The sequence below is a fragment of the Theropithecus gelada genome, chromosome 8 (assembly GCF_003255815.1).
Source record: "Theropithecus gelada isolate Dixy chromosome 8, Tgel_1.0, whole genome shotgun sequence".
In the NCBI taxonomy this organism is placed as follows: domain Eukaryota; kingdom Metazoa; phylum Chordata; class Mammalia; order Primates; family Cercopithecidae; genus Theropithecus; species Theropithecus gelada.
This window is the reverse complement of record NC_037676.1, coordinates 125618838-125643397: the sequence shown is the minus strand read 5'-3', so window position 1 is coordinate 125643397 and position 24560 is coordinate 125618838. Positions and strand designations below refer to the sequence as shown.

The 24560-nt window shown below is 38.4% G+C and overlaps 1 protein-coding gene across 1 annotated transcript in view; it reads left to right on the top strand.

Moving 5' to 3' along the window:
• ATAD2 (ATPase family, AAA domain containing 2) overlaps window positions 1-24560 on the top strand; it is an 82291-nt gene that overhangs the window by 33847 nt on the left and 23884 nt on the right. The window contains exons 9-19 of the mRNA XM_025393237.1: window positions 2852-2959; window positions 4798-4906; window positions 5154-5269; window positions 6776-6950; window positions 8045-8133; window positions 14717-14876; window positions 15884-15974; window positions 16748-17062; window positions 17403-17535; window positions 17882-18068; window positions 19087-19272. Coding sequence (XP_025249022.1) covers window positions 2852-2959; window positions 4798-4906; window positions 5154-5269; window positions 6776-6950; window positions 8045-8133; window positions 14717-14876; window positions 15884-15974; window positions 16748-17062; window positions 17403-17535; window positions 17882-18068; window positions 19087-19272 — 1669 coding nt within the window. The remainder of the gene's footprint in view (window positions 1-2851; window positions 2960-4797; window positions 4907-5153; window positions 5270-6775; window positions 6951-8044; window positions 8134-14716; window positions 14877-15883; window positions 15975-16747; window positions 17063-17402; window positions 17536-17881; window positions 18069-19086; window positions 19273-24560) is intronic.

Here is a 24560-nt window from a genome sequence, read left to right as displayed (position 1 = left end):
CTTTTTTTTTTTTTTTTTTTGAGACGGAGTTTCGCTCTTTTTGCCCAGGCTGGAGTGCAATGGCGCGATCTCAGCTCACCGCAACCTCCGCCTCCCGGGTTCAAGTGATTCTCCTGCCTCAGCCTCTCGAGTAGCTGGGATTACAGGCATGCGCCACCATGCCTGGCTAATTGTTTGTATTTTTAGTAGAGACAGAGTTTCTCCATGTTGGTCAGGCCGGTCTTGAACTCCCTCCCAACCTCAGGTGATCCACCCGCCTCGGCCTCCCAAAGTGCTGGGATTACAGGTGTGAGCCACTGCGCCTGGCCTGTTTCAGTTTTTTTAATCTGTAAAGTGAGGATAGTTGAACCTGTCTCAGTATTGTGAGAATTAGATGAGTTAATACATGTAAAGCATTTAAAATAGTGTCTGCCATACATTAAGTGCTATATGTATTTGTACTTTGATGTTTAAAAATAATCTCCATTTTGCAAATCAAATGTCAGAAATTTCACGTTGGTCCACAGGTTGTGTTATTGTTTGCTTTTAACTTTATTGATTGTGAAATAAAAAACTGGAAATCATCAGTATAGTAATGTATAGAATGCAAATATTTTGAATAAACATATAAGTTTGAATTCTGACAACATCAATGACTAATTCTGATATTTTGAGTAAATTATTTAACCTGGAAGCCACACTGGCCCTACCTGTAAATTGAGCCTACTAATAATCCACTTTTCCACAATTTTAATTAAGATTAATACTACATCAAGCACACGGTACAGAAAGCAGTCAGTTAATGTTAGTCTTTTTTATTAATTGGGAGGTTAGTCTGAATTCTGTGACTACACATAAAATTATGTGAATACATTAAAGTCTAATATTCATGGTAATAATGAATAAGTTAGTTTTTCGTATAGAATTGCAGACTTGTACTGGATATAATAATTTTAGTTTCAGGCTGATCACAAAGATGGTCTTGGGTGTATTTGGGTAGATGGATGGATGAAAGATTATTTTCTCATTTATTTCTGTGTTTCCGCAACCCCTTATCCAAAACCCTTGGAAAACCATTTGTGTTTCAGAATTCAGACTTTTTGGCTGGATTTACAGATAACACACAACATATGTAGTATGGCAACATTAACATCTCTAGGGTCTCCAAGCCAGCACTGTGTAGTCAAATATATTAATAATTCTGTAGTAAAACATATGAATAATCATAGTAAGTGGGACAAAATATAAACTAAAAGTTGCCTTGTACTATGTCAGGTTATGATTTGCTGCAAGGGAATAATGGAATAACTTCAGAGTGTTTTGGATATACGTTTCTGGAACTACATTATGCAGATAATAGATTGTGAACCTTTTATATTTTTGGAAATAACTACTTACCATCATTGCACTCTGACTCAGCAAAGTTCTAGACCCTGAGCAAGTTAATTAAAGTTCTTCCTAGCCAGACTCTTTGTTTTTTCTGTGAGTCTTTTGCAACCATTCAAAGGTAGAAGTGATTAAAAATTTTCTTGTATATTTGTAATACCCAGCTTCTTATTTAGTATTACCAACCAGCCTAAGTATTTGATAGTATGTCTTTCTTTTTTGTGAGAAAACTTATGGGTTGAGTAACTCATCCGCATTTACATGGCTGTTAAGTGACAGTTGTGAATTTACAGTGGATGGTATACTGTTGATAAAAGGCCATCTTATTCTTCACTGTTTCCTAGCATTTAAAAAGTCTTTCTTGATACCCTTTTGTTTACATAAAATCTCATGTCCTTCTTTTAAAATTGTTTGATATTTTAGGCCGGGCATGATGGCTCACACCTGTAATCCCAACACTTTGGGAGGCTGTGGTGGGCGGATCAGAGGGTCAGGAGTTCAAGACTAGCCTGGCCAACATGGTGAAACGCCATCTCTACCAAAAATAAATAAATAAATAAAATACAAAAGTTAGCTGGGCATGGTGGCGCATGCCTGTGGTCCCAGCTGCTTGGGAGGCTAAGGCAGGAGAATTGCTCAACTGGGACCCAGGAGGCAGAGGTTGCAGTGAGCTGAGATCACGCCACTGCACTCCAGCCTGGGCTACAGAGTAAGACTTCGTCTCAAAAAAGTTATTTGACATTTTAAAGTAGGTGATTTCCTCCCAAATGTGAATATTATATATAGTGTAATATTGAAAATAGTTTCAAATTACAGTCCCAAATACTTTTTTTTTTTTTTTAATAGAGGCAGGGGCTTACTTTATCACCCAGCAGGCTGCAGTGCAGTGGTGCAATCATGCACTACAGCCTCGTCCTCCCAGGCTCAAGCAAATCTCCCACCTCAGCCTCCTGAGTATCTGGGACAACAGATGTGTACAACCATACCTGTCTAAGCTTTTTGATTTTTAGTAGAGACCAAATCTTGCCAAGTTGCTCAAATGATTTTTAGTTGAGACGAAGTCCCACTGCGTTGTTCTCGAGCTCCTGTCAAGTGATCCTTGCTACTCGGTCTCCAAAAGTGTTGGGATTACAGGTGTGAGCCAACATGCCCAGCCCAAAATATTCTAATACCCTCTTTATCCCACCTTTCACTTCAAGAATAACTGGTTTGTGTCAAGACTAAGAAGTCACCCTGCCTTCTGTCTTCATGAACATTTGATATTCAGCTCTGCCACAGCCCTCAGTCTTTTTTCCTTTCCTCTCAGTTGTTTGTCTTTTATTCGCTTTGAAAGATTCCGCCAACAAAGTTTATGTCAGTGGGTCAGCAGATATAATAATTTTATGATAAACCTTTTTGAAGCATTAGATATTTCTGATGCTTTTCTTATGCCTTTTCTTTTTCCTGCCCTCCATTATCATGATTTCAATTTTCTTTTTTACTTTAGGCGAAGGCATGCAATCCACAGTAGTGACTCGACTTCTTCTTCTTCCTCTGAGGATGAACAGCACTTTGAGAGGCGGAGGAAAAGGAGTCGTAATAGGGCTATCAATAGGTAAGTGCCATATCAATACCTTTTTAAACCAACAGATACATTTTTAAAAAATTGATAAGAAAACAATAATTTGGATATAAGTATAGACTGGCTGATTAAAAAGTTGCACAACAGGTTAATGTATAAACTAGAATACTGTCTTCTTAGAATTACCTACAATTGAAACAGAATAACAGGTTAGAACATATGACTGATTTCTTGCCAAAATTTTTTTTTTGAGACAGGGCCTGGTTCTGTTGCCCAGGCTGAAGTACAGTGGCACGATCTTGGCTCACTGCAACCACCACCTCCCGGGTTCACACGACTCTCCTGCCTCAGCCTCCTGAGTAGCTGGGACTACAGGTGTGCATCACCACACCCGGCTCATTTTTGTAGTTTTAGTAGAGATGGGGTTTCACCATGTTGGCCAGGCTAGTCTCGAACTACTGGCCTCAAGTTATCCACCTGCCTCAGCCTCCCAAAGCTTTGAAATTAAGCTGTGAGCCACCATGCCTGGCCCGCTTGCCAAATCATTATGTATGGCCCACAGTGGTTCTGGTCAAACAGTGACTTAAGGAAATAACCTTTTCTTTTTCATTTCATGTATTTTTTTTTTTCTTAGAATAATGATAAGTTCTGAGGAACTCTTAAGGAAAATGGAAGGCTTTACTCATTTCATAACTCCTTGTAGTATAAGTTCACATATACTAACCAACTTATTTGATTTTCCCAATAATTGTTTAAGGGAGATAGAGCAAGGATTATTTACATTTTACAGATGTGGTTGAGTAAATGAAAATGCAGTGCTTAGGTGCTTGGATTTTTTTTTTTTTTAAATAGAGACAGGTTCTCACTCTGTCACTCAGACTAGAGTAGAAGTGAGTCTGGTCTCGAACTCCTGACCTCAAGTGACTTGGCTGGGATTACAGGCGTGAGCCACCACACCTGGCCATAACTATTTTTGAATAGTTTTGAAAGTAGTTAGGGAACTTCCAGCCTGTCCAACATGGTGAAACCCCATCTCTACTAAAAATACAAAAATTAGCCGGGTGTTGGTGGTGCGCACCTGTAATCCCAGCTCCTCAGGAGGCTGAGGCAGGAGAATTGCTTGAACCCAGGAGGCAGAGATTGTAGTGAGCCGAGATCACGCCATTGCACTGCAGCCTGGGTGACAGAGTGAGACTCCGTCTCAGAAAAAACGCAAAAGACAAAACAATACAACAAAAAAGGAAGTAGTTAGGGAACTTGCTTGAGAGGATTGATGTTGGATCCAAATGCTGGTAGACTGTGAATATTTTTTCTGAGAGGTATTATAGCAGAGTTGTTATAGGTCTGGAGACAGACCACTTGTGTTTGATTCCTGGTCCTGCCATTTACTAGTTGGGTGATCTTGGACAAATCAGTTAATCTTTCTATGTCTTGGTTTTGTTTTAAAATGGGAAAAATAATAATACCTTTCTCATAAGACTGTTGTGAGGATTTATTGACTTAATCCATGTAAAGCACCTAAAACTAAAACAGTGTCTGGCAAATGGTAAATACCCTGTCTATGTTAGACACCTCCATTAAAATGTAGGTTGGTACTATCTGATTTCACCACCATGAATCACTTTACAGTGCCTGTGGCATCTTGATATTTTTATTTCATTATGTATCTTTAATTTCATAATAAAGCTTCAGATATAAATATTTCTAACACTTAAGTTCTGGACCTATTACAGAAAATTAGGAAATTAAAATACATATCTTAAGATTGCTCCAGTTAAAATTTAGATTTTTTTTTTTAACTTAAATGTTTATATTCAAACATGGAATTTGGGAAGGAGGGTGAGTTGATGGGTTTGTGTGGTTTTAAATAGGTGCCTCCCACTAAATTTTCGAAAAGATGAATTAAAAGGCATGTATAAAGATCGAATGAAAATTGGAGCAAGCCTTGCCGATGTTGATCCAATGCAACTAGATTCTTCAGTGAGTATTCTGTTTTGAAACATATGCTTGATCTATAATGTGCTTTGTTTTAAAGTTAAAAAAAGGAACTGATGATTTTTCTTTTCAGTCAAAACTCTAACCTTTAAAGACGTTTTTTGTTAATCTTAGGGTCACAATTAAGGTATTATTAATTCATTATGTATGGGTTAGGTATAGTTAAGGTGTGGGGTGACATTTTAATCTGGACTCCAAATCTAAGAATGTAAATGTTCGCTTCCATTACCAGGTACGATTTGATAGTGTTGGTGGCCTGTCTAGTCATATAGCAGCTCTAAAAGAGATGGTGGTGTTTCCATTACTTTATCCAGAAGTCTTTGAAAAATTTAAAATTCAACCCCCAAGGTAATTTAATTATATTTTTAATTTTCGCTGAAAATCTGTGCTACTCTTGCATCTTGTAGTTCTTATACCTTATTAACCCATTTTTAAGCGATAGTTCCCTTTTCCCTTTTCATTATACAACTTTTTTCTCTGAATCACCTTTATAGAAGCAATAATTTAAATAAACTTTTAAAAGTTAATAAACTTCCCCCATCATAAAAGTAATATACTGGGCCGGGCACGGTGACTCATGCCTTTATCCTAGCACTTTGGGAGGCCAAGGCGAGTGGATTGCCTGAGCTCAGGAGTTTTAGACCAGCCTGGGCAACGTGGTGAAACCCCGTCTACTAAAATACAAAAAATTAGCCAGGCCTGGCGCCGTGCACCTGTAGTCCCAGCTACTTGGGAGGCTGAGGCAGAACTGCTTGAACATGGGAGGCGGAAGTTGCAGTGAGCTGAGATTGCGCCACCACACTCCAGCCTGGGTGACAGAGCGAGACATCATCTCCAAAAAAATAAGTAAATAAATAAATAAGTAATGTACCATATGTCAATCACAGGTAAACATTGGTAGGTTTTAAATTAAATTTTGTAATTTAAAAAATTAGAAAGTGGCCAGGCACAGTGGCTTACGCCTGTAATCCCAGCACTTTGGGAGGCCGAGGTGGGTGGATTATGAGTTCGGGAGTTCAAGACCAGCCTGGCCAACATGGTGAAACCTCATCTTTACTAAAAATACCCAAAAAATTAGCTGGGCATGGTAGCGGGCACCTGTTGTCCCGCCTATTTGGGAGACTGAGGCAGGAGAATTGCTTGAACCCGGGATGCGGAGGTTGCAGTGAGCCGAGATGGAACCACTGCACTCCAGCCTGGGCAATGCAGCAAGACTCTGTCTCCAAAAAAAAAAAAAAAAAAAATTAGAAAGTACCAGGCATGGCGGCTCACACCTGTGATTCCAGTGACTTGGGACACTAAAACAGGAAGATTGCTTTAGCTTAGGAGTTTGAGGTTGCAGTGAGCTATGATTATGCCACTGCACTCCAGCCTAGCTGACAGTGAGACCCCCATCTCTAAAAATAACGCGGGAAGTTATTAATATTAAATAACATTTACTTCTTACAGGAAATGTTGGACGTACCTAGTTAAAGTAATTTAGTAAATTAAAAAGAAATTTCTTGAATTTTCTTTCACATTTCTTCCTTGCAACCTAAGTTTTCCCCCATACAAATTGAATTACATGATTGTGATATGTGATTCCATATGCAAGGTGAGATAATATGATGAACATGATGAATGAATTGTTAAAATGTTTCAAATAGAGTTTTATTTACAGTTTCAATATTAATTTTACAGTATCAGTATTAACTCCCAGGTTTTAAGTTGTGCTTTGTGGCATGAAACTGTACAATAATTCAGTTGTCTTACACATTTTAATTTTCTAATTAATCATGAAATTGGTTTCTAATTTTTGTTTTAAAAGTCTGCTTTTTAAATGTAATACTAAAATGTTAACGTATTGTTTTACAGAGGTTGTTTGTTTTATGGGCCACCTGGAACTGGAAAGACTCTGGTTGCCAGAGCACTTGCCAATGAGTGCAGTCAAGGGGATAAAAGAGTAGCATTTTTCATGAGGAAAGGTGCTGATTGTCTAAGTAAATGGGTAGGAGAATCTGAAAGACAGCTACGATTGCTGTTTGATCAGGTACGATATTAAAATTTTATATATCTGGATAGTTCTGTAATCTAGGCAGATGTGTGTGAGGATTAGATAACTCTTACATTTAATCAGTGTCCTAAATAAACCCAAAAGAATTAGACTAAATATGTAATCTTTCTAGATTATTTTTTTTATATGTCGAGATGACACTGACCTACAGTGAACAGTTTTATAGTAAGAAGGGAAAGAAATAATTGGATCTTAGTTCTTTGGAGTCTTAGGTCTCATGCCTAGGAAGAGAGTGGTAATCTCATATTTCGAGATAGTAGTAGTGAATTATGGCTCAGTATGGGAATTGGAGACTAGTTCTGCCCTGGGGCGGCTTTCATTTTCATATCCCGGATTGTATTGACAGTACATTGTGAGATAATACATTCTGATCTCCTGAGGCGTATTGCTGCAAATGCTTTTAAATCTCTTTTTGGAACTCTCCTGAGGTTCTTTTTTAATTTTATGTTTATGGAAATGGATAAAAACTGTGGCATCTTGCTAAATAATGTTTTCCCATCCTGTCATGGAGGAAGACTATGTCACTGTCTTCTATTCTTTGTCTTGTTTCCATAGGTAGTCTTCAGTAGATATTTTTGTGTGTCCAGGAATGATAGCTATATGAAATCTAAGGTATATAACCAGTGGAGTATGTCTTTTGAAGACTTCTAGTCGAAAATGCAATTGAAAATTAAACCATATGTCATTATAATTTAGTTTGAATTCTTAAAACCCAGTTATTGGAACTTACATTTAAATTTATAAATTATAAATAGTTATAAATTATAAATAAATTGAGGCTGAGGCAAGAGAATCACTTGAACCCAGGAGGCAAAGGTTGCAGTGAGCCAAGATCACGCCACTGCACTCCAGCCTGGGTGACAATGTGAGACTCCATCTATTAAAAAAAGAAAAATTATAAATAAATTCTGGTAAGCAAGTTTGAAGAAAAGCTGATTGAAATAGTGTATATTCAGCTTTATAAATTCTGGTAAGCATGTTTGAATGAAAATTGATTAAAATGGTTTATATTAAGTCTACGTGTTGGAGGCTGTTTATGCTAACAAATGACCACTCAATCTACTTTCTAGGCCTATCAGATGCGCCCATCAATTATTTTTTTTGATGAAATCGATGGTCTGGCTCCAGTACGGTCAAGCAGGCAAGATCAGATTCATAGGTAAAACTTGCTTGATGGCACTTCAACATTTCATCCTATTTCCTGAGTGGTATTATGTGTGAGAGATAGAATGTTAAATGGTAAAAGAAACTTTATAAGCTAATAGTTCCTTTCTTTGGTAGTAGAACCCTAGTATATAGTACAAAAATAAAAAATGTGGACAGGCGCAGTGGCTCATACCTGTAATCCTGGCACTTTGGGAGGCCAAGGTAGGCGGATCACTTGAGGTCAAGAGTTTGAGACCAGCCTGGCGAACATGGTGAAACCCCGTCTCTACTGGAAAAAAAAAAAAATTAGCCAGGTGTGGTGGTGCACACCTATAATCCCAGCTCCTTGGAAGGCTGAGGCAGGAGAATTAGGAGAATCACTTGAACACGGGAGGTGGAGGTTGTAGTGAGCTGAGATTACACCACTGCACTCCAGCCTGGGTGACAGAGTGAGACTCCCTCTCAAAAAAAATAAACCTGCTCCAAGTGTCAGTGCGTTGTAAAGCATGGTTGAAAAGTCTTGGTTACAGAAGATTTAACTCATGATAGAAACAAATGTCGGCAGGTCAGTGATGTTAAGCCAGTAGTAAGAGTAGGGCTATGGTGGGGAATGTGACTGAATGTCCTATCACAGGAGCATATCCAGTTGCTTTTATGTCTGACCTGTTACTGATGTGCAGAAGCTTACCCAGGCTTGAAAAATCGATTTTGTTCCCTCAGATTTTATGTTCAAATTAAGTATCTTAAATTTTGCCAGCTAATTTGGATGCTTTTAAGACATTGCCTGCGCTAAACAAAATCTAACTTAGGGCATTACTACTAGTTTAGGATTCTAATACTAGACCAATCTCCTCATTTTAAAGAGGGGTAAATTGAACCCTCAACCCCGATGATTAGTTGCTTATCCAAGGGAGCACTTTTACTAGTGCTACTGTCCCAACCTGAATCTAAATTGCTTTTAGTCCCAATTTATTTCAGTTTTTTAGAACTTCTTTTTAAATGGTTTCATGAATGACGTGTAATTGCTTAATTAATTTGGAATATCCAAAAGGAAATGTTTGCTTGTCTTTATATATGCTAGTAGTATTGTTTTATATTGTAGATAATGTAGAAGATGAATAAGATATAGTGTGTGATTGATAGGTGGGTTTTAGCTTTTCTAACATCTAATAAGATTTGCTATATTCTAATGGCCTTTTGAACTTGATAAACAATTTTGTTTGTTGCTGTGACTAAATTAAAATAGATGTTAAGTACCATGGTAAAGTAGTTTTGTCTCTGCATGTCCTATTAGTAATCAGATAAACTTTTTATATGTGACACATTTCATTATCAGTCACACTGCATTCATTGTGCTAACAGGAAGAAACATATTTAACAATACTTCCATCATTTCATAATCAAGTAAGTTGAATATTTACTGTGTTTTGGGATAGTTCTAAAGGTATTGGAAGATTTTGGCAAAAAAATTACAGAGTAATTGTAGCAAAACTATGCTATCTCATATATATATATATATATATTTTTTTTTTTTTTTTTTTTTTTTTTTTTTTTGAGACAGAGTCTCGCTCTGTTGCCCAGGCTGGAATGCAGTAGTATGATCTCAGCTCAGTGCAACCCCCACCTCCCAGGTTCCAGCGATTCTTCTGCCTCAGCCTCCCAAGTAGTTGGGGCTGGTGTGCCCCAGCATGCCTGGCTAAATTTTTGTATTTTAGTAGAGATGGGGTTTCACCATGTTGGCCAGGTCTCAAACTCCTGACCTCAGATGATCAGCCCGCCTGGGCCTCCCAGAGTGCTGGGATTACATATGTGAGCCACCCCACCCGGCCTGTTCTTTGTATTTTTAGCAGAGACTGGGTTTCGCCATACTGGCCAGGCTGGTCCTGAACTCTTGACCTTGGGTGATCCACCTGCCTCTGCCTCCCAAAGTGCGGGGATTATAGGCGTGAGCCACTGTGCCTGGCCAAATATAGCTCCATTTTTAAGAGAAATTTAGTATTCAACTTATTTTAACCAAAAACTTAAAAGTTCTGACAGTAAAAATGTATGTTAAATTAAGCTTTTTTAGAAGTTAGCACATTGCATGTTGAAGATGATTAAACTGTATTCTGTACCTTAATTTTAGTAATGTAATACTGTAGAATAATGCAAATAAGTAATTATGTGAGTGTCATTAGGTAATAATATTTCAACCTAAGGGAAAGGAGATACAAATGTGAAATAAAGAAGTCAAATTACCCTAAATTTTTTTTTTATTTGTTTGTTTTTTTGTGATGAAGTCTCTGTCTGTCGCCTAGGCTGGAGTGCAGTAGCACGGTCTTGGCTCACTACAACCTGTGCCTCCCGAGTTCAAGTGATTCTCCTGCCTCAGCCTCCCTAGTAGCTGGGATTACAGGCATGCACCAGCACACTTGGCTAATTTTTCGTATTTTTAGTAGACAAAGTTTCACCATGTTGGCCAGGCTGGTGTCGAACTGGGCCTGGAACTCCTGATCTCAGGTGATCCACCCGCCTTAGCCTTCCAAAGTACTGGGATTACAGGCGTGAGCCACCCACTCGACCTAAAACCCTTATAGTCTTTAATTTGAATTGCAAATATCAATAGAAACTTGTGACGAAGTTTTTCTGTTTGTTTTTTAAAGAAAAAAAAAATCCTAACTCTGGACACTTTAAAAAGGCCTAGAAGCAATCACAATCCAGGAGCAACTAATGTCCATCCCTGAGTGTGGTCTCTAAATATTAGGACTCAGGAGAGATGGCGGATTGTAACACTGAAGCAGAAATAATCAAGACAAGCCTGGAATACTTTGTAATGCCTGAAAGCAATAAAAAAAAAAATTACTGGAATCGTACCAGAATGACATAGGAGCCAATTTTGAGGGATCTCTCACTGGCCGAAGATTAAACAATTTGAGCATCAAAAATAATGACTGCAGTAGATAGATAGATATATATCAAATACCTAAAAAACATCGGTTTTTTGTGTGTTGTTAGTTTTTTGTTGTTGGTTTTGGTTTGGTTTGTTGTTGTTGTTGTTGTCTTTTTGTGACAATCTCAGTCTGTCACCCAGGCTGGAGTGCAGTGACATGATCTTGGCTCACTGCAACCTCCACCTCCCAGGTTCAAGCGATTCTCGTGTCTCAGCCTCCCCAGTAGCTGGGATTACAGGCATGTGCCACCACTCCTGGCTAATTTTTGTACTTTTAGTAGAGACGGGGTTTTGCCGTGTTGGCCAAGCTGGTCTTGAACTCCTGGGCTCAAGAGATCTACCTGCCTCGGCCTCCCAAAGTGCTGGGATTACAGGCGTGACCCACCGCACAAGCCCTTGTTTTTGTTTTTTGAGACAGGATCTTACTCTTACCCAGGCTGGAGTGCAGTAGCATGATCACAGCTCACTGCAGCTTTGATCTCCTGGGCTCAAGCAATCTTCCCACCTCAACTTCTCAGTAGCTGGAACTACAGGCATGCACTACCACACCCAGCTTGGTTTTTTGGGGGTTTTTTAAAGTAAAGATGAAGTCTCACTATGTTGCCCAGGCTGGTCTCAAACTCCTGAGCTCAAGTGATCCTTCCACCTCGGGCTCCCAAAGTGCTGGGATTACAGGCATGAGGCACCATGCCCAGCCACCATCAGTTTTTTGTTATTGTTTTGTTTTTTTTAAAAAAAAAAAAAAAACACGAAAACATCTTATTTGTAAGAAAAAGGTATGATTTCTTAATTTCTGTTCTTGGCATAAATTTTCTTTCCAGTGCAACCAAAACTTCCTGAACCCTTTTCAGCATTGTTGTTCAAAACTTGGAGTTCTATTGCTGGATAAAAAATGCATTCACAAATAAGCTGTGCAATTCGATCACCTTGAAGTTTTGACTTCAAACTTTTCTTTGACAATGTTTCTTCTATAACCTTCATCTAAGACACCCAGCTCCTAAGTGTTTTGCACCCCAGCCAAGATGTAGAGCTACTCTTCCATAACACCCAGAAGGAGGAGCTATCTGAATGTCTGATAGCTTCCTCCATAGGCGGTATTGTATAATCATGCACTGTATAGGTCATAGCCCTCGGCCTGTGTGGACTCCCAGCTCCCAGGTTGAGTCTGGAACCAGGCAGGGTGGAGCTGCATGCCCCACCCCACCCTCCTCCGCAGGCCAGACCCACTTGTGGGGAGAAATGACAGGTGTCTCTTTGGAGCAGGGCATGACAGGGCAAGGAGGTGAGGGGAGGAGGTAGCCACAAGAACCAGAAAATACAGAATGAGCCTTCTCCCCATCACCACCACCCTTGCCACTGCTGGCAGGGAACACACCAAGATAAAAATCATCAATTTGTAATAAGTTTTTTTAATTCAACTGGTCACCTAAAGTTGCTGAGTTATTATTTATTACTCTGCAAACTGATAAGAAGGAAAGAATCAAACATTTCTTCCTGTCCTATACAGGCCATGATTGAGGGCAATTCAGCAGTTGAAGTAGTGTAGTTCTTTATATAGGAAAATCACAGGTAATAAATGCAAAAGAAATGATTGAATTAGAAAATCACCATTTTGTAGCCTCTTATGAAATAGTGGATCTAGACTTAACCAGGGATGCTGCCATCCCCCTCCCCTCAGGGACAGATATCTAGAGACAGTTTTGGTTGTCACAACTGGTGAGGGCAGCTACTTAGCATCTGGTAGATGAAGGCCAGACATGCTGTTAAACATCTTTCACTTACGGGACAGCTCTCCACAACAAATAATTATCTGGCCCAAAATGTCAGTAGTGCTAATTTGGGAAACCTTTATCTAAACAATATTATCAATGGCCACTCAAGCAGTAAGATAAAAAAGAAGGTTGATGGGGATATTTATGATGGGTGGAACAAGCTGATAATACCTGACTGAAACTCAACCCACTGATTGACCTTAAATGGGAAGCTGGTATTAGGTGCCTCCTGTGGGGATATAATAGGAATTACGTGGTATCTTCCTGTGAAATACGTCATCCCAAATGGTTTAGCCAGCATCCATTAAGCTTCTAGATCTAGGCCAGGCGCGGTGGCTCACACCTGTAATCCCAGCACTTTGGGAGGCCTAGGCAGGCGGATCACAAAGTCAGAAGATTGAGACCATCCTGGCTAACACGGTGAAATCTCGTCTCTACTAAAAAAAAAAAAATACAAAAAAATTATCCAGGTGTGGTGGCGGGCGCCTGTACTCCCAGCTACTCAGGAAGCTGAGGCAGGAGAATGGCGTGAACCCAGGAAGCGGAGCTTGCACTGAGCTGAGATCGCACCACCGCACTCCAGCCTGGGCGACAGAGCGAGACTCCCATCTCAAAAAAAAAAAAAAAAAGCTTCTAGATCTAGCTACCACTTTCCAGGAAATATGAAAGATAGAGGGACAACTTAAATGACCCTATCAGGAAGCAGTCAGCCCAGTCCGGAATGGGCGAAGGAAATTCTACAAGCCAAATGACCCAGTTTCTTCAACAAATAAATGGCGTGGAAGGAAAAAAATGTAAGAGGCACAGTAGGAACTGTCAAGGAATTGAGTGACAAATTAGTGTGTGGTTACATTTTGATTAAATCAAATGTAAACAGGTATTTTGAGACAATCAGGAAAAATTGGGTATTAGATATTAAGGAATTAGTCACTTAGGATGATGACATTGTTGGATTTGTTGTAAGTCCTTATCTCTTAGAAATACATACATGAAGTACTTAGATGAAATATTTATGAATTGAACTGTGTGTCTGAGGTTTTATTTTTCTTTTTAAAAGTGGTCAGGTGAAGACAAAAAAGGCATACTGATAATTGTTGAAGCTTCATGATGGAAATTTGGAGATCATTTTACTATTCTGTCTTTATAATAAAAAGTTTAAAATGTAATGAAAATTCTGTTATGCTTTATGAATATTCTATTTTATGTTGGTGTTCTTTGATCATGTATATACAATGGAAATTTTATTATTTTTAGATACTGTGTGTCCTACCTGGTGCTACCAGCACTTTTTTTCCTTTTCTTTTTTATTTTTTTGAGACAAGGTCTTGCTCTGTCTGTCGCCCAGGCTGGAGTGCAGTGGTGCAATCTTGGCTCACTACGTACAACCTCAGCTTCCCCAGTAGTAGGACTATAGGCCCAGGTCATGTCACCATGCTGGCTTTATTTTTTTTATTTTTATTTTTTTAATAGAGACGGGGTTTCCCTATGTTGCCCAGGCTGGTCTCAAACTCCTGGCCTCAAGCACTCTTCCCACCTCAGCCCCCAAGTTCTGAGGTTACAGGCGTGAGCCACCATGCCTTGCCTTTTTTTTCTTTTTGATGTTGTATATTGTTTGGGAACTCTTAAGTTCCTTTGTGAAATTATGCTTTATGAAATATCTTCTAGGATTCATTTGTGGGGGTCTAACGACCATCTGTTTTCCATTGATTTCAATTTCTATGTGCCATTTGGTATGTTATTTTATAGATTTTTTTAATCCATTGGAAATAGTGAGGTGCCCTGAGAAAATTTATTCACGTGTAATACGTTAAATCTTACCAAAAGAAGAAATATTACTGAATGATATAGACTGTGTTCATAGTATTAATCTCTTCTCTCTTATTTTTAAAATTTAGTTCTATTGTTTCCACCCTGCTAGCTCTTATGGATGGATTGGACAGCAGAGGGGAAATTGTGGTCATTGGTGCTACCAACAGACTAGATTCTATAGACCCTGCTTTACGAAGGCCTGGTCGCTTTGACAGAGAATTCCTTTTTAGCCTACCTGATAAAGAGGTAAGAATTTAATGTCACTCAAATTTTGACAAAATATATTGCTGTTTATTAATCATAAGTCTTGGTGTAGTAAAAATTTGGAGATTCTTGAGTTTTGTATCCTGGTCTTGTCTAGTGATAGTTGTTAGTGAACAACTCATGCGGACAAATTTTTATTCTTTTCTTTAAATATAATAATGCCTTCCCAAAATTACTCTTAAAATTCTTTCAATTTGAGTGTAGCCTTTGGATGTTCTAAGTGTTGCTTCAGAACATGTGGCTTAATGAGTAATTAATCCTTAGCCAGTTTGTTAGCCTTGGCTTTTTCATGAATATCATATAATCCTACCAAGTTTTTTTAAGTCTACTTAATCTTCTGGGAACCAAAGAGGAAAATATATGAAGAGCTGTCTGTACTCTTAAAAACAGCTCTTAACATGCACCAGAATGAATAGCTACTTTAGTAGTTCCTTATTTTCTCTTACTTATATTTATGACCAGTATAACTTTAGTGCTATAAATGCAAATATGTTTAATAATGAGACAAGTCCATTAAACTCTAAAAAGTACATCCTTTTTCTTATTTTCACTTTCATATTTTGCTTATATTGAGTTTTTTGTTTGTTTGTTTGTTTGTTTGAGATGAAGTCTTGCTGTCACCCAGGCTGGGGTGCAGTGGTACAATCTCAACTCACTGCAACTTCCGCCCCCAGGATTGAAGCAGTTCTCATGCCTCAGACTCCCGAGTAGCTGGGATTACAGGCACATGCTACCACGCCCAGCTAATCTTTGTATTTTTAGCAGAGAGTAGTTTTCACCATGTTGGCCAGACTGGTCTCGAACTTCTGACCTCAAGTGATCCACCTGCCTCGACCTCCCAAAGTTACAGGTGTGAGCCACTGCACCCGGCCAATATTAAGTACTGATCACTTTAAAATTTTAGGTAATCAAAAGTATTTTTAATTGAAATTAATCTGAATAGCATTTATTATTATAGTTGTAAAAAATTAAATTGTTTTTATTCATAGGCTCGAAAAGAGATTCTAAAGATTCACACCAGGGATTGGAATCCCAAACCACTGGACACATTTTTAGAAGAGCTAGCAGAAAACTGTGTTGGTAAACATTGTTTTAAGCAATTAAAATAAATACTACATTTATTTGAAATATGAAACAAGTTGTATAAGGTTGGTGCAAAAGTAATTGTGGTTCTTGCCTATAAAAGTAATGGCAAAAACCACAATTTCTTTTGCACCAAACTAATAAAGAAATACAAGGTTATATTTGTTTCTTATCTCTTATTTGTGGCATTTTCTTCTCACGAAGTCTTGGTATTAAATAGAGATATTTGACAAATTGGCCATAAGGGGCAGAGTAGATAATAATATAATTGTATAAAATACAATATATTATTATATCATAATAATATAATAGCTATTCTTTACTGACCATGTTTTAGTCATCCTTTTAAGCATTCTATAAATATTATTTCATGTAATTTTCACATCATTCCTATGATGTAGGTAGCAGTATCTCTACAGATAAAGAAATGGCTGGAGAGCATTATGTGAATTTTCTAAGGTCAAACAGCTAGTAAATTACAAACTGGAATTTGAATCTAGTCTGTGTGATTTTAAAACTCTTGCTTTTGACCTCTGTGCTATACTTAGTGCTTGTGTATTGCACTCGTAAAAGTTGATTGATTGTTGTTGGCTATTACTACCTGATAAGTTTACTGGGTAAAAGAGATTTTGGTTTTACTACTTTTAAATATTTGCTAACTATTGCGAGGCTGATTTTTAATTTTCTTTTAACCATGGTCATGCTAATAGAGTTTTGTGTTTCTTTGTTTGGTCGGCTGGTTCTTTTCTTCCCCTGGTTGCTTTGGATAGGATACTGTGGAGCAGATATTAAATCAATATGTGCTGAAGCTGCTTTATGTGCTCTACGACGACGCTACCCACAGATCTATACCACTAGTGAGAAACTACAGTTGGATCTCTCTTCAATTAATATCTCAGCTAAGGATTTCGAGGTAGCTATGCAAAAGATGATACCAGCGTCCCAAAGAGCTGTGACATCACCTGGGCAGGCACTGTCCACCATTGTGAAACCACTCCTGCAAAGCACTGTTGACAAGATCTTAGAAGCCCTGCAGAGAGTATTTCCACATGCAGAATTCAGAACAAATAAAACATTAGACTCAGGTATAAAACTTGATTGACCATTTAAAGTTAGTTTTTATAATCAGTAAAGTGAAATGTTTCATACATACCAGAAATATTTATTTGTAAAAGAATCTCTTGAGAAAAATTTGGTAAGGCTTTACCTGGGATATTTGAAGGAAATTTACCCATGGATTGCCCTTAACTTAATTTGCTGTAAGTTTGGGGTGCATTTTTACATTTACTTATTAATTCATATCTACAGAAATACTTTTGATTCTTTGAAAAAATTTAATTCAAGTATGCTAACTTGGTAACTGAAGCATTAAAGATTTGCTTTGCAATCCAGAAGTTACTAATGTGCAATTTTTTGGTTTTATAGATATTTCTTGTCCTCTGCTAGAAAGTGACTTGGCTTACAGTGATGATGATGTTCCATCAGTTTATGACAATGGACTTTCTCAGAAATCTTCTCATAAGGCAAAAGACAATTTTAATTTTCTTCATTTGAATAGGTATATTTTTCTTGCAAATCAATGTTTTGCATGTGTAAATTTTCTAAAAATAAATGAGATGTGGTTGAAAAAGTAAAAAATGCTAACCAATCTGCTTTTTATTTAAATTAAACTACCAGAAATTTTTTGTTGTTATAGTTGTCACAATAGTAGAAATTACAGTCGATAAAAATATTCCTAAAAAGCTTTGGGTATCAGTTGTTTCCAGAAACTATGTGAACCATGTTATGATTGGTTGGCCTTATTGGCAAGACATTTTACTTATGAAAGTTTATAATTGACAATTCAGGGGGAAATTTTAAACTGTTTTTTCTAAAATATAGCTTATTAATGATTTCTCTTTCAGAAATGCTTGTTACCAACCTATGTCTTTTCGACCAAGAATACTGATAGTAGGAGAACCAGGATTTGGGCAAGGTTCTCACTTGGCACCAGCTGTCATTCATGCTTTGGAAAAATTTACTGTATATACATTAGACATTCCTGTTCTTTTTGGAGTTAGTGCTACATCCCCTGAAGAAACATGTGCCCAGGTAATTTGTTGGTGCTCAACTATAAGACAAAACAGCCTTTTGGAGATAAAAGCTAAAATTGCCTCATTTTTTGGCATTGTGGTTTTTTTGTCTTTCTGATTTGTAACTTCAGGTTTACAAAACAGAATTATGCATGATTGCTTAATCATTAAAGAGAATAACTTTAAATCCCACATTCACCCTTAATATCTTTGTGACCTTAGTAAAGTTGTTAGATCTCTCTCATTTTCCCCATTTGGAAAATGGAGATAATAATACTTACCTCATATGGCTGTTGTGAGAATTAAATGAGTAGAGTACTTAAAATGGTGACTGCTCCTTAGTAAGTACTCAGATATTCTGCTTTTTGTGTTTTTGGTATTTGTATATTAACTTTTGTTTGTTTTTGGTTTTGGTTTTTTTGAGACGGAGTCTCTCTCTGTCACCAGGCTGGAGTGCAGTGGCACAATCTCAGCTCCCTGAAACCTCCGCCTCCAGGATTCAAGCAATTCTCCCGCCTTAGCCTCCTGAGTAGCTGGGACTACAGGCGCATGCCGCCACATCCAGCAAATTTATTTTTATTTTATTTTATTTATTTATTTGTATGTATTTTAATAGAGATGGGGTTTCACCATGTTGCCCAGGATGGTCTCAAACTCCTGGGCTCAGGCAGGCAGTCCACCCTCCTCGGCCTCCCAAAGTGCGTGGATTATAGGCATGAGCCACTGCGCCTGGCTATATTAACATTTTTAAAATATAAAAATATGTTATATTTGTAGTTTTGTTTACTTTTGATTATGACAGAAAAATCTAGATTTCTCCAACTATTTTCTAGTTGCTTGAAGAAATTATCTTTTCAAAAAAATGAAACTTTTAAACAACATTTAAAAATAAGGTTGTGGGATTTTGGAGGAGCATTTTAAAAACTTGAGGACTTTATATGTTATTTCTGGGAGGTTAAACATTGTTTCAGACTAATAGAACTAGCATTATTAACATGTGGACTCTAACTGAATTTGTTTTGTTCTCTCTCTACCAGGTGATTCGCGAAGCTAAGAGAACAGCACCAAGTATAGTGTATGTTCCTCATATCCACTTGTGGTGGGAAATAGTTGGACCAACACTTAAAGCCACATTTACCACATTATTACAGAATATTCCTTCATTTGCTCCAGTTTTACTACTTGCAACTTCTGACAAACCCCATTCTGCTTTGCCAGAAGAGGTAATTTATGTGGGGGAGAGTCATTATACTTTTAAGAAGAGAGTTGTTTGTACCAAAATAATCATAACTTACTGAAAAAATTCAAATGCTATAGAAGTGAATAAAAGGATAAGTTTTCTTGCTAAAGATACCATTGTTAACTATTTGGTATATGTGCTCATTGGGTAAGATGGTGTATGTATATGTGTATGTATATATTAAGGATACATAAATTTTTTCTCTTAAAAAATGGGATTATATGTCGGGCGCGGTGGCTCACACCTGTAATCCCAGCACTTTGGGATGCCGAGGCGGGTGGATCATGAGGTCAGGAGATTGAGACCATCCTGGCTAACACGGTGAAACCCTGTCTCTACTAAAAATACAAAAAATTAGCCGGGCGTGGTGGTGGGTGCGGGTGCCTGTAGTCCCAGCTACTCCAGAGGCTGAGGCAGGAGAATGGCGTGAACCCGGGAGGCGGAGCTTGCAGTGAGCCGAGTGAGCCACTGCACTCCAGCCTGGGCGACAGAGTAAGACTCTGTCTCCAAAAAAAAAAAAAAAAAAAAAGTTTTTAAAAAATGGGATTATATGATACATACTATTCTGCAATTTGCTTTATTCACTTATCAATAAATGTGTCTCATGTATTTGTTAGCGCTAAACTCTCTTTAAGAGCTGCATGGCTTTTCCACTTTTGATGTAGTATAATTTATTTATCCAAAGCCCTGTTGATAGGTTTTTTGGTTGTTTTCCAGATTTTTTTCTACTGAACTGTTAGAGTGAGCATCCTTGTATTTTAGTTTGTATGAACACTAGTATGTGGATTTTTCTAGCATTGATTCCTAGAAGTGGAATAGCTGTAGCTGAGTATTTTACATTTACAAGTTTTAACAATATTAAATTACTCATTCAAGTTTGTGCCCATTTAGACAACTGCCAATAGTGAACAAAAGGCCATGCTGCTTCTGACTGGAATACTCTTCTCTTACATATTTGCCTGGCATCATTTTTTATTTTTCTCAAATCTCTGCTCAGATATCATCTCAGGGAGGCCTTCTGTGATCAGAATTTCTCAATAATAGCGATAGCTCTTCTACCCATCATACTCTTTTCCCTTTTCCTACTTTATTTGTATTGCCTCCTGCCATTAAATATTAATTTGCTTGACTCTGTTTCCCCATCAGAAAGTAAAGTACCTGAAATTAGGGACTATTTTTTGTTACCTTTGTATCCATAGAGCACATAACAAGCATATTGTAGGCTTCTGTGTATTTTAATGAATTAGTTAAATGTTTTTTTCCACACCTTTGACAAAATTGGTTTACACTTTTTAGTACACTAGTAGGAAGATAAGCTCAAATACTTATTAAAGAAATATTTATTGAGTGCTTATTTTCTCCCAAGCATGGTTCCAGGCACTGGAGATATAACAGTGACTAAGATAGACAAAAATGTATATCCTTACACATATTGGGCTAACATTTTAGTTGAGTGGGGGAGAGAAGTTTTAAAAAATTTATAGCCGGGCGCAGTGGCTCAAGCCTGTAATCCCAGCACTTTGGGAGGCCGAGACGGGTGGATCACAAGGTCAGGAGATCGGGACCATCCTGGCTAACACGGTGAAACCCCGTCTCTACTAAAAAAAAAAAAATACAAAAAACTAGCCAGGCAAGGTGGTGGGCACCTGTAGTCCCAGCTACTTGGGAGGCTGAGGCAGGAGAATGGTGTAAACTTGGGAGGCGGAGCTTGCAGTGAGCTGAGATCCGGCCACTGCACTCCAGCCTGGGCGACAGAGCAAGACTCCGTCTCAAAAAAAAAAAATTTATAATACTAACTATTGTTGTGGAGAAAGATTTAGCTAAGGAGTACCAAAAGAGTATGGGTAGGTTGCAGTGTTAAATAGGCTAGATAAGGCCTCAGCAAGAAGTTGATATTTGGCCGGGTATGGTGGTTCACGCCTGCAGTCCTAGCACTTTGGGAGGCCAAGGTGGGCGGATCACCTGAGATCAGGAATTCAAGCCCAGCCTGGCCAACATGGTGAAACCCTGTCTCTACAAAATATTAGCGGGATGTGGTAATGTGTGTCCGTAATCCCAGCTACTCGGGAGGCTGAGGTGGGAGAATTGCTTGAACCCAGGAGGTGGAGTTTGCAGTGAACCAAGATCCCACCATTGCACTCCAGCCGGGGCGACAAAGCAAAACTCCATCTCAAAAAAAAAAAAAAGATGATGATATTTGAGGAAAGACGTGGAAAAGGTAAGGTTGTGAACTATTGGAATAGCTGAGGGACAAAAGGTCCTAGCAGAGGAAAAAGCAAATGCAGAGGCTCTGAGGCAGATCTGTGTCTGGCAGCTTGGAAAAATAGCAAGAAGGGCAATGTAGGAGGAAAGGAGGCCAAGGTTATCAAGGGACCAGATTATGTCCCCAGTGACTCTGTATAATAATAATTGATTACAAAACCTGCAAGTTAAATAAGCTAGGAAATGAATATTAAGTATATATTATAAACTATTTGAGTGGGGGAGGTCCTTAAAGGTTTCCAGTTTACTTAATTATCTAGTTTCATACTCTATCGCCTTTATGTGGATATCTCACCTATGTTGAAACACTTTCTACACAGTTCTTTTTGTTACCTCTGACTCCTAAAAATCCAGCTTATTGAGGGAGGCTTTCATTTCTTTTTCTTTTTTTTTTAAACCATAAAGGGGTCATGCTAACCTTCTGTATTGTTCTAATTTTAGTATATGTGCTGCTGAAGCGAGCACAAATCTTCCACTTCTTAATCTCCATTCATTTCCCAGATTGCATATAGAACTTGACTAATACATCTTCATCATGACAAGTCTTTGTATATTTGAATACTCTTTTATGTCTTGCTAACCCAGGCCTTTTTCACATTAAACAGGATATGGTATATTCATTAGGGCTATTAATAAAGTAGAAGTTTATTTCTTACTCACTTTAACAATACTAGGCAGGTTGATTACATTGGCAAGTTTGTCTTCTGCTGTGCAGTCATTCAAACACTCAGGCTGAAAGATATTTAATTTTATTTACTTGTTTGTTTATTTATTTTTGGAGATGGAGTCACACTCTGTTGCCTAGACTGACAGTGCAGGGGCACTGTCTTGGCTCACTGCAGCCTCAGCCTCCTGGGTTTAAGCAGTTCTCCTGCCTCAGCCTCCCAAGTAGCTGGGATTACAGGTGTCCGCCACCATGCCCAGCTAATTTTGTATTTGTAGTAGAGATGGGGTTTCACCATGTTGGCCAGGCTGATCTTGAACTCCTGACTTCAGGTGATCCACTTGCCTTGTCCTCCCAAAGTGCTGGGATTACAGGCATGAGCCACCTTGCCTGGCCTGTTTTCTTATTTTCATCATGTAGCCTTCCAGGTCGCTTTCAGTCCAGTCAACTGAAAGGACAGGCTCTTGCTTGTGCCTGACTTAGAAGTGATGTAAATCACTTCCTTTCATATTCCACTGGCTAAAGCTCAGTCACATAGCCATACTTCATTGCAAGCACGGCTAGGAAATCTGACCTAGCTGTGTGCCCAAAGAACAAGAATACAGATTGTGGTAATAGTAGTAGACTTTGTTACACAGCACACCAGGTTGTAGTTTCTTCAAAATTCTAGTCACTCTCCTGAATGTCTTTCTTTTTTCTAGTTCTTTTGGAAGTCCAGAGCCAGAATGAATGAAGTACTCTAGCAGTGTTCTGATTAACACAGTGGAAAGAAAGATTGTTAGCCATAGTATTACTGGCTGCTTCTTCTATCAACTGAAACTATTAATCATTTTGAGATTTGAAATAAAGATAATGGCTTTATGCTCTGGGTAACAAGACAGACAGACTAGGTGAACTTTGTATGGATGTGGGGAGGTTGAAAAAAGTAATCAGTTTAATCTGGGGAAACTTTATTGAGAATGTGGAAATTCTATACCAAAATTATTTTCTTAAAAGATAGCTTCTCTTACTTTTTTTGTTAGGATAATGTTTTCTAAGTCTATAATTGCAAATTGGGTAAAATATTTTAATACCACATTCTATAAGTAGGGGAGAATGGTCCTGGGACTAGGAATTGCCTATTTTTAGAAAATGAATAGTCCATAAGCATGCAAATAAGCAAGTTTTCAGTAATTTAGTGATACCATTGATATAACATTACACTATACTATATGAGAAATACTGTGTAGTCCATTATTAGCCACATTAAAATTTGTCCATCTCAAAACTGCAGTCAGAAAACGACTGTCTATATGCATGAGCACAAGTGGACCCACTCAGGCCAGTATGGAAAGATGAGAAAGAATGCTGTTAGTGGATTTGGAGTTTTCCTGAATCCATGAAACGCAAAGTAGTGAGGATTAGATTGATGAAGATGACCACAATTCACAGCATATGCGTGAAAGAACTACTTTGAAAGGCAAGAGTGATTTCTAGCTGAGGATCGGTTCTATGAAGGAGTTGAAAGAACCTTTGAGCTGGGCGTGGTGGCTCACACCTCTAATCCCAGCACTTTGGGAGGCCGAGGCAGGCAGATCACTTGAGGTCAGGAGTTTGAGACCAGCCTGGCTAACATGGAGAAACCCCATCTCTACTAAAAATATGAAAATTAGCCAGGCATAGTGGCGCACACCTGTAGTCCCAGCTACTTGGGAAGCTGAGGTATGAGAATCGCTTGAACCCGGGAGGCAGAAGTTGCAGTGAGCCAAGATCATGCCACTGCACTCCAGCCTGGGTGACAGAGCAAGACCCTGTCTCACAACAAAACAAAACAAAAACAGCCTTTGGACAACCCTGGGGTAATTGACTTTCTTCACTTCTAGTCCCTATACCAAGCAGCAGTCAGCAGGGTTGTTTGTCCTCAGCTAGGGCAGTGTGGTTGTGCCCCAGGACTAATTTAACAGGCTTATATATGGCTGCTGATATCAGGAGAAATGGGGAGCCCCTGTGCCCACAAGACAAATTGTAGGCACATTTCTGCTTCCATTATAGACTAGCTTTCATAGTCACTGGAGGGAGAAGCTAGAATAAACAGAAATAGCACCTATGGGCAATCAGATTTAAAAGGCAAACACGTAGTTATAAATAAACATTTGAGGAAGGACAACCTCATGAATAATATCCATGTATCACCAACACAAACTGTGACAAAGAACCGATTGGAGACATTATAAATGAAACAACCCGTGTAAAAAGGAAATAAAATTTTTTATAGGCTGAGAAGGGAGCAGACCCAGATGAAGGGCAAATTAGCAAAGTGGAAGATCGTAAGACCAGTAATTCTTAAGTATGTGATACAAAAGTAC